The 16,499-nt window shown below is 52.7% G+C and overlaps 4 protein-coding genes across 4 annotated transcripts; 2 read left to right on the forward strand and 2 right to left on the reverse strand.

Moving 5' to 3' along the window:
• Nucleotides 1-1,828: 1,828 nt before the first annotated feature.
• COCSUDRAFT_39078 (kinase-like protein) lies at nt 1,829-4,533 on the forward strand (the record flags this gene model as incomplete). Its single annotated transcript, XM_005651880.1, has 8 exons — nt 1,829-1,918; nt 2,115-2,189; nt 2,307-2,456; nt 2,620-2,706; nt 2,835-3,097; nt 3,312-3,512; nt 3,689-3,962; nt 4,198-4,533. 8 exons carry the CDS (start codon nt 1,829-1,831, stop codon nt 4,531-4,533), a joined length of 1,476 nt encoding a protein of 491 aa, XP_005651937.1.
• A 2,269-nt stretch (nt 4,534-6,802) lies between these two features.
• On the reverse strand, nt 6,803-7,773 carry COCSUDRAFT_55407 (hypothetical protein; the record flags this gene model as incomplete). The annotated part of the gene is made up of 3 exons (XM_005651881.1): nt 6,803-6,987; nt 7,139-7,403; nt 7,537-7,773. 3 exons carry the CDS (start codon nt 7,771-7,773, stop codon nt 6,803-6,805), a joined length of 687 nt encoding a protein of 228 aa, XP_005651938.1.
• A 550-nt stretch (nt 7,774-8,323) lies between these two features.
• COCSUDRAFT_26703 (hypothetical protein) lies at nt 8,324-10,830 on the forward strand (the record flags this gene model as incomplete). The annotated part of the gene is made up of 7 exons (XM_005651882.1): nt 8,324-8,416; nt 8,529-8,641; nt 8,767-8,913; nt 9,227-9,421; nt 9,725-9,862; nt 10,192-10,353; nt 10,648-10,830. Exons 1-7 carry the CDS (start codon nt 8,404-8,406, stop codon nt 10,828-10,830), a joined length of 951 nt encoding a protein of 316 aa, XP_005651939.1. The 5' UTR covers nt 8,324-8,403.
• A 1,132-nt stretch (nt 10,831-11,962) lies between these two features.
• On the reverse strand, nt 11,963-16,399 carry COCSUDRAFT_26706 (alanine aminotransferase). Its single transcript, XM_005651883.1, has 11 exons — nt 16,227-16,399; nt 16,012-16,132; nt 15,866-15,915; nt 15,494-15,703; nt 15,074-15,206; nt 14,604-14,735; nt 14,294-14,409; nt 13,745-13,963; nt 13,156-13,359; nt 12,706-12,796; nt 11,963-12,457 (listed from the first exon to the last, which is right to left on the reverse strand). The coding sequence occupies exons 1-11, from the start codon at nt 16,389-16,391 to the stop codon at nt 12,327-12,329; spliced, it is 1,572 nt and encodes a 523-aa protein (XP_005651940.1). The 5' UTR covers nt 16,392-16,399; the 3' UTR covers nt 11,963-12,326.
• Between the last annotated feature and the right edge of the window lie 100 nt (nt 16,400-16,499).

Here is a 16,499-nt window from a genome sequence, read left to right on the forward strand (position 1 = left end):
CTTCAGGATGCTGTTTGAGTTTTGGACCAGTGATGTGAGAGTCCCGGGAGATTGAGGGAGCCCAGACAATAAATTTGTACACGGACACACATGAATAAGCTGTTGGCATACTGGCAGACATCATGATGGTCATGATTATGCCATGATCTCAGTGACACTGAGTGTGTGATCAGTCGTAGTGCCGTCGGGCCGCGCATGCTTGCTTTTGCCCATATTTTGCGCTGAAACCATGGCCAGGCTCTTACATGGATGTAGCAATGGAGCCTGCAAAATATGTAAATTTATCAAAATGAAATCCAAGTGGAAATAGAATACAAGAAAGGAATCATCAGGTGGGGACGCCAAAAGAGGATTTCGGAGATCGGTTACGGAAGATTATGAGAAGAGATAGAACCGTCAATGTATGAAGCTGCGAAGATTCAGCCTGCAGATGCCAAAAGCACAATTTCTGGCGATCTGAGAATCCTCTTCCATTGCTTCCAGCTACCATTTTCTGGTCTGCCATCAGAGTTCTCGAGCCTTTTGGATAGGCAGCAAGCATAGTTAGGCCATCGAAGGACCATGAATCCACGCACTGCTTTGTTCAAGAGCAGGAGGCACAATGCCCCTGCAGAGTCAGACTGCCAGTGCTGCATGAAATTAGCAGCATGTGAGGGTGCTCTGGGCATTAGGATGATAATGTGCTCAGAAAGCATTCACGCTGACTACGCTGGAGAGGAGAGAAAAATATTCATTGCTTGTTATACCAGAATGGCCAACACAGATACAGTGACATGACACTACGTCCCTTGTGTACGATCTTGGATGGGCATCCCTGCCTTAAGGGTTGCGCCAGCTGCATTAGGGCGGTGCGATCGTTAGCGTCTGGTGACAAGAGATTCTTTTCAGCAGAGGTCTTAGACATTCCAATGCTGCTTGCAAGGATCTGCCTTTCGGAGCGGTTACGTTGAACGGTTTCGGAGGGTCGGGCTTCTCCGAAAAGATTATGAGAAGAGACGCGACAGCCTAGCACTGTATGAAGTTGCGAGGGTCAGACTGTAAATGCAAAATCATTTTTGGCGATCTAAGATTCCTGTTCCAGAGCGTACACATATAATTATCTGGTCTGCCATCGACCTTCTCGTGCCTATTTCGTGGACAGCGGGCATTTTCTGGCCAAACAAGCAATTGGGAATGAGAAGCCATTCTGCTTTGTTCAAGAACAGGAGGCACATTGCCCCTGCAGAGTCAGACTGTCAGTGCTGGATGAAACGGTCACCATGCGAGGCAGTTCTCTACGACTCGCACACTATGCAGCAGGAGACAGAAGGCGGTCTGCCCCAGTGCGAGCAGGAAGTCGAGATTTTGCTGGCTGCTCTGTCCGATCGCGATTTGCTCAACTTTAGGCTGCAGTATTTACTGACCAGCAAAGGCTGTGAGTTAGACATCTGCCAAGACCGCCTCCGGAAGCAAACCCAGGCAGCGAGTCAGGCGAGAGGAGAGTGCCGCCGTCTGCAGGCACTCGTCACGTCTCAAGCACAGGTGCGCTCACACAATGGCTCCAGATATATTACCTAAATCATTAAGGTGTCAAATTTTACTAGCAAAAATCTTCGCCATAGCGGCCTGGCAAATGAAGGCTACCATGGACTGACCTGCATCCTCGATCTGCTTGTGCAGGCTCTCAAGGCGCAGGAGCAGCAAGAAGCACAGGTGAGCGGCCTGCATGTCCTTTCAGGAAATAAGACATCTTTTTTGCAAACCGTGTTTTCTGCAGCAAGTGCATGTATTGATAAACCTTACAATAGTGCCAATCTCCAGTCAAGCAAAGGCACTTAGTCCTGTCTGTATGCCCATCTGCAGAAGCTCAAGAGGAGCGTCCATGAAGCTGCGCTTCGAAATGCAGCCACCCAGACAGATCAAGCAGTTCCTGAAGCAGGTGATCGCGCTACAAGGCCTGCCTGAAACATCGCCTCTTGTTGTGCTCTGCCGTGCAAATGTACAGCGCGTGTTGGCCGCCCCCTTGTGTGATACCAGTGGTGTGATGTGCAGTTACGTCTCCTGTGAGCGTGCTTCAGCCAGCCAGACAAGGTGAGAATGACTACGGGGAGCTGTGTTGGAGTCTGCTGGCAGAGGGTGGCCAGCTGCAGTGCTGCCTCAACCAGGCCCAGCAGCAGCTGCAGCAGGCAGAGGCCAGGATCAAAACCATGGTGAGTTGTGTCCGCCTACAAACACATTTACATGTTGTTGTCTAAACTGAGCATGCCCACTAGCATGCATGGACCCTGCAAGCCTCGGTGGGAACTGAGCATGTCATGCAATCGCAGGGGGATGACATGGCGCAGCTCAAGGAGCAGAGCCGGGAGCAGGGAGAGCGGCTGGAGGCAACTTGCCGGGCAGAGAATGCAGCGCTGCAGGAGCGCTTGGACGACCTGCAAGCCCAGTTGAACTGTGCCGTGGCCGCCAATTCGTCCCTGGTGAACCCTCGCGCCTGATCACATGCCAGTGATTTGTTCTGCAAATGCCGCCCACGTATGCCTGACATCATCTGCTGACATTGTCCGATGACATCAGGATGCCATGTCATCAGTCTCAACCCCTGTAAACAGAGGTGCTTGAACCTCTGCTGTGTGGTGGCAGAGTCTTGGCATCACGCGGAAAGAGGACGAGATCAAGCACCTGAAAGAAGTGCTCAATCGCACAGCCACCCTGCCAGTAATCCCCCAGGTCAGTGCTTTGCACTTGTGTCCGTTTGCTTTCCCTCTGTGCACCCTTTCACATGTCAGGCCTGCGCAGTGCATGAATAATACCACCCAGCAGAGGGCGTTCCTGACAGCCCCAATGCTGCAATGCAGGCAACGTATGACTCCCAGGAGTGGCAGCGGCTGGCCTCGGGCGGCTGGGGCGCAGTGTACAAGGCTAACCTGCCGGTGGCGCTGAAAGTGCCCATCTCCAGCAGCCCCCAGTACCAGGAGGCCATCAACATGGAGGCCCTCATCATGCTCCTATTCAGCCACCCCAACATCGTTCGCCCGCTCGCCATGGTCGACTGCGGCGACGGCGTCCGGGGCATGCTCATGGAGCACTTTGAGCTCGGCAGCCTCGCCGACCGCTACAGGTGCGCTGCAGAAATCCCACAAGATCCTGTCCTCCTCTTGCCTGACCTCCTAGCTGTGACACACCATCTTTCTCCCACATGGTGTGTCACAGCTTGCAATGAAAACTCCGCATTACATGCTCCTGCCAAGTCTGGATAGTCCAGCTTCCTGGGATACGAGGAAAGGCCCTGTGTTGATGGCAACTTCTCAGGCTGCGTGTGCGAATGCATGCAGGCCGTACGGGGGCACGCTGCCGCTGCAAATTCAACTGCGGATACTTCTGCAGATCATCGGCGCGGTGGGGGAGATGCACGAACAGGGCATCTTCCATGGCGACCTGAAGCCCGAGAACGTACTCGTGCGCGCGAACGGATCCGTGGCCGTCACTGACTTCGGCCTCGCCATCCGCGGCGACGCGCCTCTGCTGGCCTACAAGTGCGGCCCTTTGCACCTTGCATGCTGTCTTCTGATCCAGTAGAGTTTTTTGAATTGAGCAGTTGCCTTGACGATGAGTGGCACACCAGTACACTGCATTGCTGAGATGACAGCATCCAGGTAGCCAGCAACGCAAGACAAGCATGACTGAAGCATGTGCCGGCATGTGCGCGCAGGGGCTCGATCGGCTCTACGGCGCCCGAGGTGATCGACCCGGCACAGCGGACGACGGCGCGCCGCGTCGACTTGTATGCAATTTGCGCCATCGCTTACACTCTCTTCACCGGACAGCACTGCTTGAACCTCCTTCGCGAGCAGTACAACGCGCTGCCCAGGAGCGAGGTGGCGCGTGTCGACAAGGCGCTGGCCGATGCTGGCCTGGCCGCTGACTGCGTCCACCGCCACCTGTGCATGGCGCAGTACATCGGCGCCATCCAGGGCGTCAACAAGGTGCGCTGCCTGGACCCTTGTTTGTATTCTGGGTTTCTGAGATGTCCTGGAACTCTCTTCCTGACGTATGTAAGTCCTTGCTGCATTTCTTGCAGACTGCAATCGGCCGATTACTTGCAATGGAGAAGCCTGCCCACCATCTCCCAATCTGAATGCAGCAAAGTTCTCTTGAAGCCGCTGATGGTCAGGCTTTGCTGGGAGTGTTTTGAAATCTTCTGGCTTGCTGCTTGCGCAGGTGCAGTTCCCCCGTCAGCTGCCAGAGTGCGCGCAGCCCTACCTCCATTTCCTGAAGACCGCCATGTTCTGGGCCAAGGACAGGAGCTCCGGGGTCGAGTTCAGCCTGCAGGAGATCCGTGACAGCGTGCAGAGCTGCTTGATTGAGCTCGAGGAGGCCGGCGAGGAGGCCTCTATCCCAGCTGCCACGATCGCTGCCCAGCCCTCTGTTCCGGCAGCGGCTGCCGCCACCCGCGCTCACCAGGCGAGGCCGCAACCACGCCGCCCTGTGCACAGCTCTCCAGTGAGCTTCCCTGGGTTCCTGGTACCGGGCGCCCTTTCTAGCAGCACGCCGTGATGGAGGGTGCAGCGTTGCTTGACCTGATGGGGTCATCTGGGCTCTTTTGACATGGCCCTCGGCCAGAATATCTGTGTGCAGAACCACGAATGCGCTGTTGAAATGTAGTACAGCAGAGCATGTTGGACATGTCACAAATGATTGTTCTGCGGTACAGTGACTGAATTGGTCCGCATGAAATCAGCGCATGAAGCAACTGGTGTTGAAGCAAGGTTATGGAATCTGGCCAAGTTGGGGTTTGCGGCGTTTATCAAGTTGAGGGAGGCTTGGTTGCAGAGTTTTCGCCTCGATCTGAACCAATTGGGCTTGAGATTGGTTGCTGGGGTGCAGTTTCATCCTTACCGGTCCTTTGGGTGCTATATGTAGCTCACAGAGACCTTTGCACAAGAGATGACGTTGGTGCATGTGCCTCAGTGCAGCAAGTTGAGACGAGGAATGACTGATGCTTAGCGCTGACAAAAATGCAGCTGGCATTATGGGTTGGTCATAAGATAGAAGATTGACTGGGGTAAGTCTGCAGAGGCTGCAGTATGTACAAGCAAGTTAGTTCAAGAAATCGATGAACCCATAGTGGGAAGAAAACCGTGGTAATTAGACAAAGCAAGACTGGCTTGGAAGCCTCTTAAAGACTTGGTTTAGCACCAGTAGTGATCCCCAGGACATAGTAATGTGTTGCTTGATACTAGAGGCAACAAATCACATCAATGGAGCTTGTGAAGTTTGTAACATTGCAATCAATTCATACCTTTGAAGTTTGCAACTACCTAATGAAGGCCAACATGGTTCAAATGAAAGCCAACACAGGTCAATCTCTGCCACTGGTGACAGCTGCAGACAGCGGCCTCTGTAGAGGAGCCTACTATAAGAAAGAATTCAAGGACTTATGGAGACCAACGGCAACTGTACAGCTCTAGATTCTTTCAATCAGGCTTAATGGCAGGCAGCGGTTCCAGCGCCTCTGGCATGCTACTGCAGGACAAAAGTCCTGCCCCCATCCTGCTGGCATTTGAGTTCTCATGCGGGGCCATAGCCGCCCGCATGCGCATGGCTGCCTCTGGCATGCTTCGAAAAAAAAATGGACAGGAGTAACAAATACCAAAAAACAGAGGAAAAGCGAAAAAAATGAACATGCAGACAAGGGAGGGAGAAAGGAAGGAACCGACCGCCAAGGTTTGAACCTGGGACCTATTGCAGCCCAGGCCAAGAACCCGTTGCATGGCCGCATCGGATTGTATTTGGTCATTAGCCCACTTTGGGTGACATTGATGCCAATTCGATCGATTATATATCCAACCTGCTGGCGACGGTTTGGCCCCCACCAGCACATACGAACGAGTGTTTCCTTCGAGAATGAGATATGAGTTGACAGATAGGAGATGAATTGTAACTGGATCCTATACGGCACTAAGTGTCCTGATCTCTCCGGTTTCCTTGAAATCCTCTGCATTTATCGATTGATCGAGAGATTGCAGAACGAAACGCTGATAATGAAGAATTGTGTCTGCAGCGCCTCTGTGCAAATTTTGCCCTGCCTTTACTTGCCCTGCTTTTACTTGCATTGCAAAATAATATGTTAAAAGAAGCATAGAGGAATACACAATGTCTTCACCACTTTTCATCTCTTGTCTTCTGTATACTCTTCACAAAGCAGTGCAAGTAAAAGCAGGTCGGGGCTCTATCCTCCGGCCTGCCTTTTTCCCCTCTGGATTCTTTCATTTGTGTCTGCTGGGGCATCACTGTACTACAATGATTGTAGCCTCAACATTGCATTTCGGCTGTGAACTTTTAGGAACTCAAGCCCCACTGGTGGCTCATCGATGGCAACTTTTCCCATTTGATGATACAGCTTGTGTGGCCAATCGGGTGATCACCAGCTGTTCGTCATGAATGAGTCATGCAGGAAGTTTATGACAGAGAAGCTGCAGACACACTAGTAGTATGATGTTACAGAAGCCTAGGCACATCTGCAGACGTCTGCAGCATAGAAAAGGAGACCATAGTCATCTGCATCTCCCAATTCATGAAGGTGCACATGCCGGCATATCAGCACATGAAGGTTCCATTGGAGCAACACAGCAAATGCTTGGCAACAACTCGCAAGAGTTGCTTGGACACATGGAAATGCCAGACCTAACTATTCAAAACCGGCTGCCTCAGCTGCAGAGTAACATGTGTACAACATCATGCATGATGCATTTTGTTTCTTCCTGTCGACACGGTTAAAGATTGTGCATATCATCTCCAGCGCAACATATGCCAGCCCGGCCACCTAGTCAGGCCCTGTTGCTGCTGCTGCTGCGTCTGCTGCTGCTGCTGCTGCTGTCACGCCATCTGCAGGCTGTGTCTGTGCGCTGGTCTGCTGGCTGCTGTCCTCTTTGAGCAGGCCGCCAAAGGTCCAGTCAATGCTGGGTGGCTGCAGGATGAGCGAGTCTAGCGAGGGCAGGTCATCAAGGTCTGCGCAGCAACCTCACAATCAGAAGCAACCACAGCACGTTGATATCCATCAGGATATCCTCTGTTTGGATTTTCTGCAACAGGTTTCAACACAGTTCTGCAGCACAGCAACACATGCTTGTCAGGTGATGCATCGGGGAGCGGGGCACACCCAGGGAGTTGTGGAGAGAGGGAGGTGGGGAAGGTGGGCGAGGCACAGGGACTGGCTTGTCCACAATGGGTGCCCGCCTGTGCCTGCTGTTGTTGAGCAGGGAGAATGGCATCCTGTAGGGCACTGACGTGAAGGCAGTTACACGCCTCTTGATGTCTGCATCGTCCCTCTGCTGCTGCTCCTTGCTCATCTCTCGCCAGGTCTTGCCTGCCATGCGCTCCACACCATCCTCTGCATAGAGCTCTGCTAGGCTCTTTAATGCCACCTGGGCAGATAAAACGCACGTTCATACTTAGAAACGTCCACATGCCATACACGCCTTATTGCTCCCTCAGAAGCAATTTGACTTTTTCGGTAAGGTGCTCAGGCAGCATGTGTCTCTCCGCTGCCAAATTCACCTGTTTGGCGTAGGATTGGGGCAAGGCTGATTTCTGAAGGTTTGTCTCCGCATGCTTTGCCTTTGACTGCGAGGACTGCACGGGTGTAGCATTGGTGATGTCGCCAAGAGCTCTTCGAGGCTTCGTAGCTGGCGCAGTGTCCCCTGCTTTCCTCTCTGTGTTGGTGATGTTTCCCAAAGCCTTCCTCCGTCCAAGTCCTGGTGTTTTTCCTCCGGTGGCAAAAGTCTTCCCCGGCATTCTGGTTCCTGGCTCAGCATTTTCTGCATCCGGGGCTGGCTTGAGGGTGGCAACACCACTGTTCTCGTCCTGAATAGGATTCCTGTACTGCAACATTTTGACCGCTCTTGTTCCTTTTTGACGCTCTGTCAACAAAATATGTGCCGAATTATTGCGCAAGAGGAGTGAAACAGCGATGCTGGAGTGAGGTGTGCAGCACACCGTGTGCTTAAAGATTCTTTAATAAAAAGCTGTTGAATGGAAGTTTGGAGAGTGTTTCCGAGAGTTGCACCCGTATACGTAGATGCTTTCATCCCCTTACGGATTTGAAGGTCCAAAATGTGTGCCAGCCCAACCTGTGCTTTCCGCTTTTCCCAAGCCAAGGATACTTGATGTTACATCGGTATCTTAACAGGAGCACATTTGAATGAATAATTTGGACAGTGAAGAATCTGTCGATCTATGGAGTTTTGCCTAAGTGGTCTCAGATCAGCGACCAGACCTGCTGTCTTGCACCTACCTCGCCAGCTTTGTGCTCGAGCGTATTTTCAAAAGCCTTTCAATTCATCTAGCTACCAAAGCCTACTACACGCTGCAAGTCAGCCATCACGATCGTTAAGAACTCCTCGCCTTCTCCTCTCTGTGAAGGCTATGAGTGCTGCGAGTAAGACGGGCCTGATCCTGATGCAACCATCCCTGTCATCTGATCACAGATTTGTAGCACGTCCTGATCTCGTCTTTTGTTGCTGTCAATTTGTTTACTTCGTGCTGCACAGGCACCCAAATTGACTCGCCCACTGCCCAGATCATAAATGGCAAGGCAATAGCTGACAGCATCAGGAAGGAGATCGCTGATGAGGTCAAGGCCCTGCAGGAAAAGTATGGCAAGGTGTGCGCATCGGCATTTAGCTGTTTTGACTTTACACTTCCCACACAGCTCAATCAGATAGGCAGCTCAACTTCTGCTTAGACGAAGAAGAGTAATCATGGATGAAAAGGGGAGCTGCTGAGCAGGTGCCAGGCTTGGCGGTGGTTCTGGTGGGCACCAAGGGGGACTCTGCCACGTATGTGCGCATGAAGCGCAAGGCATGTGCAGATTTGGGCATCCAGTCGTTCAGCACGGACCTCCCAGGCGATGTCAGCGAAGAAGACCTGCTCAAGGTACCTGCGCTTGCAAGCTTCCCTCCCTGCTCAACTCCAGTGGAATCACACACTGTATTTGAGCAAAGTGTACTTCAAGCATTCCTATTTTGTGGATCAAGTATCCTGCTGCTGCTGCACAAGGCAATACTCCACCCTTCTGGAGTGCAGGAGTCATACAGCTTTCTGAGCAACCAGAATTTTGATCGTATGATGGTTTTGCTGTGTTGTGCTGTGTGATTCTGGTTTGGCCGCACATGGCAGCACATTTGTCTCCTTGGGCAGGGCAGGAGTCCCGGCAGAGGCCAGCAAAGTTATACTGAATGCTGTGCAGGTGGTGGCAGACTACAATGCGAATGAGGAGGTGCACGGCATCCTGGTGCAGCTGCCGCTGCCGAAGCACATTGATGAGCAGCGCATTCTGGATGCCATCAGCCTGGAGAAGGACGTGGATGGATTTCACCCTGCCAACATTGGCGCGCTTGCTATGCGCGGCCGCACCCCGCTCTTCACGTCATGCACACCAAAGGTGGGCGTCCAGCCAAGCCTCCAACGGCGCCAGTGGCTCTGATAAGTGCCAGAATCTTGATGGGTTTCAAAGGATGCTGAAGAGATTGGGGACCAGAACTTGGGAGGAGGTGCAAGGAAAGGCAAGGAGTTCTCCTCAATGGCCATTATTGAGAGCAATGCTGCCTCGATGGCAATAAAGAAGTAATCTTTGAATAAGAAGCGAACAGGGGAAGGGGTATGCCCTGTTGGCAAGTCCCAGTGGCTTACAGTACTCTGAGACTGGGGATGGAGTATCGAAGGGCTGGGTGCGTGGTCTGGTCAGGGGTGCTTGGAGCTGCTGAAGCGCAGTGGTGTGGCAATCAGCGGCAAGCGCGCGGTGGTGCTGGGCCGCAGCAACATTGTGGGCATGCCCGTCGCCCACCTCCTCCAGGCATGCGCTCTCCCCTTCATCATCATCTCCGTCACATGCATGCATGCTTTCTTGCTTTGAGGAAGCACTGTATGTGCCATGCACAACCCAGTCTTCAGTGCACTGAAATTGTTGCTGGATTCTGAGCCGAGCATGAGTTCGACATGGCGCAACAACAAGCTAGTACTGGCGGAGAGACCATGTTCCAATCACGATCATACAGCCCTGTTGCAGGTCGGGTAACCTGCAAACAAGGAGCATTACTGGCATGCCTGGGTCGGTGTCATCAAATACATGTGCCGGGGCAGTGGTTGAGGTTTGCATGGGGATTTGGCTATGTTCTACATGGGGTTTTGAGAGCGGCTGTGACGCAGGGGGAGGATGCGACGGTGACGGTGGTGCACTCGCGCACGCCGGACGCGCGGGCGATTTGCGCAGAGGCAGACATCCTGGTGGCGGCCATCGGGCAGGCCGAGATGGTGCGCGGCGACTGGATCAAGCCCGGCGCGGCCGTCATCGATGTCGGCACCAACCCCATCCCGGTCAGCACCTCTTCCGCTCAGAATTTAAAACCTTGTGTTGACCTTTGTACCGGGTCATTTCTCTACCTTTTGCATCCAATAGTGGCGACCTGAGCAAGTAAATCTATTTTGTAGCTGGCCTTGGGCTCTCTTCACCCCAATCTCTGATTTGGTTTTGTGTTCTCCTCATGGTCTGGCACACCATCTGCCTGTGTTTTGCTTAGCTAACCCGACAGTGGATCGGAATCACATGAATGATCCTGAGATCTCAGACTCCAGCAGAGGTACACTGATGGGACTGAGCTCTGCGCGCAGGATGCCAGCAAGAAGAGCGGGTACCGGTTGGTAGGGGACGTGGCGTTCAGCGAAGCCAAGGAGCGCGCTGGTTTCATCACTCCAGTCCCTGGCGGCGTGGGCCCCATGACCATTACTATGCTCCTGTCCAACACTGTTGACGGCGCTCGGCGCACCTTTGAGAAGGCCGCAGCCGGGCAGTGAATACAGATATTGTTCCCTTTGGACAGACTGTGACTGTCTGTGAGGGCTCATGTCCAGTTCGGAATGCCGGCGGTATAAATTAACCATTGATTGTAATTGTTTCTTGTTGAAATGGGCAACATTGTATTATATAACCCCTCACAAGAAAAATTTGCACATCATCCTTTGACAAGTGCTCCTGCCTTCGAAGGATTCTGTGATCGCACGGTCCTTGGCGAACCTTCATCAAACTTCCGAACTAAATAAACAAAATTTCCGCGACCGTGAAAAGAACAGAGGGACACGAAGAGCTCATGAGAGAGTCAATACAAAATAGTATCAAAGGTAATTCTTCGATGTTTACGTCTTCAGACTTCTCAAATTCGACGGAGTCTCGTTCGTGTTTAAAGAAGAGGAAGGGAAGGTTCTCCTACTTCTGTCCCCTTTATGTTTGCTCAAGTTTGGGATGAAGCGTCGCCAGCAGGCCGGGTACATACTCGACTGAAATGGCATCAATGTCACCCAAAGTGGGCTAATGACCAAATACAAATCCGATGCGGCCATGCAACGGGTTCTTGGCCTGGGCTGCAATAGGTCCCAGGTTCAAACCTTGGCGGTCGGTTCCTTCCTTTCTCCCTCCCTTGTCTGCATGTTCATTTTTTTATTTTACCTTTTGTTTAGGTGTTTCTCACTTGCCTCACGTTTTTGTTATAATTTGTTTTGAAGTGTGCCAGGTACGCATGCGCCATTTGCATGCATATCCAGTCAGCCTGCTGGAGTTGATTTGTAATTTCCTTCCTTCAGATGCGCCTGCCGGCAGCGGTGGCATTGCAAAGCACTCAACTACTGGCACTTCTGTCTGGCAGGAGCCTTCTGCTGAGCTTCCTAGACTGCTTGGAAAAGGGCATCATAACTCATCCTTTATATTTTTCTCTTAGCGCTAGCCACAGCAACACCGGAGGCTGCAGCCAGCTGCAACGCTGTGGCTGCATGAAAACAGCACCAATCACAAAGTTGCAATTACTGTGTTGAATGTAAAGTGTGCACCTTGAAGTGAATGCTAACTGCATGAGGATTGCGAAGGATACCATCAATTAGATGTGGAGCCAGCTCAGCAAATATGTATACGACGCAGCTTCTGAGCTGATGGCTCTTCTCTCACATCATTTTACAATAAAGAAAACCGGATCATCCCACGCAAGCAGGTCTACATGTTTTGACCACAGGCCAACTGAAGGGCCCCAATTACAATTACAGTAGGTCTGCTGAAGCTTTGCAGTGATATATCCCTTTTTGCCGGTTGTCTAGCCCGCAGCGCACATTTCAACAACCACTGCTTCAATATTGGTACACGCACTCACGAACACTAGCTACAATGGACAACTTTTGGAGTAAAAATGTAGCTGCTAAAACTGGACAGCTTGTGCCGATGCTTTGGACAACTCCTATAATTGAAGGCGTCAACCAAACCTTCTCGCTCTTATCAAAACTCGCGCAACTCTCACTTCCTGAGCCTTTCAGCGGTACTCGTCCATGAAGCTGGCGTGGAACTTTTGGAAGCTGGCAATGACATCCTTGATCTTGTCCTCTTGCGGTAGAATGGTGGTGCGCAGGTGGAACGTTCCCTCCTCCTGCCCAAATCCGCTCCCTGCAGCACCCCAGCTAGATATTATAAGCCCCTCTGCTCTTCTCACTCTCTCCTTCTTCCTGTCAAAGAAGCCATGCCAACAGAGGCGTCCTGAAGCTGCCGCTGAACAGCCATTCTCAGGTGCAAAGGAAAATGAGGTGCTCTGCCTGCAAAATGAGGGCGGCACAGGGCCCCCAAAGTAGTGGTAAAATCATGAGACTTCTTGCAGAGGAAAAGCTGCTGGGGTGTGAAAGGGGTGGGTGACTCACCGGGCACGGTCAGCACGCCGGTGGCGTCCAGAAGCTTGAGGCAGTACCAGGTGTCCGGCGCCTTGCCGGCCTTCTTGGCCGCCTGCAGTGCCTGCGCACCCAAACCCACCGAGACCAGTTGAAGTTGCTGCCATGCCCCTGGCCTCTATCTTCCTTACTGTCCATTAAAACCATGGTTTCTTCGTGGCGCTCCGCCCTCAGAGCTTGCAGATGAGCAGATCACTGCGCCCAAAGTAGCCTCGCTGCTGCTCACCAGTCAGGCCCCATCAACATAGTGAGCCGGCATTCAACTGGCAACCTTCTGTAATGTTTGCAGCAACCCTCACATCACAACAGAGAGGAGCCCAATCGCGGTAGACGACAAATGCAGAGGAGGAGGCTGCATGCTTGCATTGGATAGCAACACAGACGAGCCCGTTTAGAAGAAGTAGAGGTGAAGTGCGAGCGCACCTTGGGGGGCAGGTTGAGGCGCGGGAAGGAGTACATGGCGCCCTCGGTGTAGTTGCAGGTGATGCCCTCGCACGCGTTGAACCCGTCGGTCATCATGCGCGCGCGCCGGCGCATGCTCGCAATGATGCCCGCCGCCTCCGCCTCGTGCTGCTCGTGCGACGGGTCGCCCTCCTTCGGTGGGTTCACCATCAGCGCCAGCCCAGCCTGTGCATCACATTCGCTTCCAACTTTGACTTCCAGCACTGAGGTGAGCAAAAGTACAGACACTTTGGAGGACGGCTATACCAGACTGGCAGAAACGATGTTCTTCAACAGGAAGAGGCGATGTGAAGGAGGTTCTACAAATCCTCTTGGAGTGGGAGGTCTCATCTGGACTACTGACCAGATCCAGATGCGAACTCCTGCTCCAAAGGCATTGCTGACACAATTCCAAATCGCACATTTCTGCTTGAAGAATCATCAACCCTCCATGCCAAAGGAAGGAAGCTACGCAGCGCAGCATTATATGTGTGCGAAGTGAATCACAACTGAACACGTCACATGGCCCGCATGACCAGGGCTCCTGTGCAGCGGAAGAGGCATGCAGCACCTGGCCGAAAGTGTTGGGGGACAGGTTGATGGAGGCGATCTTGTAGAGCTGGTCGATGGTGTCGGGGTGGATGTTGGTCGCCTCCAGCATGCCTCCGCGCATGCCGCACTCGCCCAGCGCGCCCTTGCTGATTGTGTGGAAGGACACCAGCTCCTGCTCGCTGTAGGGGGCGCCCATATCCATCATCACCTTTTTGCAGCTCACAAAGGGCCGCTCGTCCTGCAGACACCAGCCACACCAGGCCCTCAGATCGCCTTACCATACGTAAATATTACATTGTATGAGATATTGCCTCTGTCACATTTTTGGCTTGAAGCATTGGTGTTGCTGCGACAAGCAGGAGGCATTAATATTCATCTGGACTGGCACTCACGAGGGGCACTTTGCAAGCTGCGGCACAAAGACTCTGCTCATGTGGTTAACATCATGCATAATCCCCTAAGGTACCATGAAATGCATTGTTGCTGAGCCAGGGGGATCTACATCTGATTTATAGAAAAAGATCCCCTGGTTGAGCTCATGACAGGGTAGTAAATATGCCAAGCACACCTGGAAGATGTTGGTCTGGTACACCTCGTCCGCCATGAGCACAATGTTCTCCTCATGCGCAAACTTGATGATGTCTTCCAGGTTCTGGTATGACAGGCACTGCCCAGTCGGGTTCCCTAAACGGCACAAGCAATTATCCTGAAACTTTGTGCACAAGCAAGTGTGATGATTGGCATGCCAGCTTCATGCATTTAGTGGAAGGCATATAAAAAGATTGAGGGCTCCCAAAATACAGCAGGGGTCCGTGTGATGACAGACTACAGAGTTGCCAAGATGCAAAGGCAATGCAGCGGAGGGCGCAGGGCAGCACCAGGGTTGATGAAGACCAGAGCGCGCACGGCGATGCCCCTGGCGCGCGCATCATCCACACTCTTCTTGACGTCCGCAATGTCCATGCTCCAGCCGGTCTCCTCCTTCAGGTTGTACCCCACCAGCTCCCCACCTGCGCCCCATATCAACCTCTGTCATAAGTATAAGGCGTTCTGCACGTTATCATGTCACCAAGCCGTGCTGTGAGAGGCGCAGAGGCAGCGTGCTAGCATTCCAGATCTCATGCTGGGGCACTCATGCTGGGGCACCATAAAGGCCGCATGCAGATACTGAACACTCTCAAATTACAGCCACATTCTCAGCCTATCTACTTTAAGGGCCACTCATTTAAGAGGAAGAACGTCCAGGAAATCACATTCAGCTGAGTAATCTCAATGATTTTTGCCATTCCGGGCTGGGGTGTGCAACTGATGACGAAAAGAAGGCAAGGGGCCTGAAGGGGGCGCGCACCGTAGAGCTGGATGCTGGCAGAGTAGAGCGGGTACTGGGGCACGGGCACCAGGATACCGTCCTTGTCGCTGCGTATGATCGCATTGAGAATGTAGCGTACCGCCGGCGACGCGCCATCAGTCAGGAAGATGTTCTGCGCAACACCACTAAAACTTAACCAGTTGGCTGCTAACGAGGTCCTGCTATTTGCTTGTCAGAGCCTGCATGCTCTGCAGGGCACCCCAGGCTGAAACTGTTGTCAGCCAAGCACATCAAGCCATCTGCTCGTTTATTTGTCATGCTGAGCAGATGCCTCATTGCATGTTGGCCAAGAACAGTCATAGTACAGGGTGAGCAAAAGCAGCACATGCAACACTGTAAGAACAGCGTTGGTCGCACTCTGATCAGGATGGGATTGTGTCAAGAGCACAGCGAGCGCACGTTGGGGTTTGAAGGATAGCCGTCCCGCTTGGAGATAAACTCTGCTATCTCCTTGCGCACCCCCTCGGCCCCCCGGGAGTCGCTGTAGGCCCCCATGCCGCCCGGGAAGTAGGTGAGCACCTGCTTGGCGCGCGCGATTGCATCCGAGGGGAACAGCCTTCCAACCTCAGGGTGCTCCAGCAGCGCTGGTGAGGCAATAAGCGACAGCACCTGTAGCATATTGAATTGGAGTGTAAATCCTCGGATCTTCAGGGAGAAAAATGGCATCACATAGACGAGGCAACAGGCCAGGGAAACTGTGGAAGGTCTGCAGTAGTCATACTTGAACAGGGGAGACATGCAGTAAGAAAAGGAGCAATGGGAGGGGCTTGCCTGGCGGTTGAAGGTCAGAGGCTTCTGGCCCAGGACGTGCGGGTTTCCCACTGCGCCACAAAGTCGTTTGCTGAGCAATGGGTTACGTTCGGGGATGATTTAAGAAATGAGCTTTGCAGGGGCAATATTGCTCAGCTGGGACTCACCGTTTGTAAAGATGATTTCTTTGCCCTGCTTGCGCAGCTCCTCCCCCCTCAGGTACAACTCACCCCTGACGGCATATTCAGCGCGCACCAGATTCTCGTTCAGGAGATCTGGATGCAGGACCTGCAGGGCATGAGGAGATAATCGTGGAGACTACTAAGTGTTAAGGTGGCATCACATCGCAGGATACGGATTTAGGGTGCATATCGAACCGTACCTTTCCATTCTTTGAGTTCTGTGGTGGAGAATCATCGCCAATGGGGTCTGGTAACGACGCGAAGCCGTGAGTGCGCTGAGTCAATGGCCCTCCTGCAGCGACGGACACTGAACGGCAAAGCGCCCACAGCGCACTGCGCTGCTCCAACCCACGACGCAGACTCATGATGTACCAATTCTATGGCAATGTAGGCTTGAACTGAAGCCTGGGATGTACGACAAAATTGGATGGCTCTCACAAGTTTGCCCTCGTGACGCAGGGCACCCGAGTAAT

This window comes from Coccomyxa subellipsoidea (assembly GCF_000258705.1).
Source record: "Coccomyxa subellipsoidea C-169, whole genome shotgun sequence".
Classification (NCBI taxonomy): Eukaryota; Viridiplantae; Chlorophyta; class Trebouxiophyceae; family Coccomyxaceae; genus Coccomyxa; species Coccomyxa subellipsoidea.

Excerpts from the sequence above, each read along its gene's own strand:
- COCSUDRAFT_26706 (XM_005651883.1), bottom strand. The coding sequence starts at position 16,391 with ATGAGTCTGCGTCGTGGGTTGGAGCAGCGCAGTGCGCTGTGGGCGCTT. Across the intron at positions 15,916-16,011 it reads AGAAATCATCTTTACAAACG|TGGGAAACCCGCACGTCCTG; the intron begins GTGAGTCCCAGC and ends TTTGTGGCGCAG. Across the intron at positions 13,360-13,744 it reads CCCCCAACACTTTCGGCCAG|GCTGGGCTGGCGCTGATGGT; the intron begins GTGCTGCATGCC and ends TGTGATGCACAG.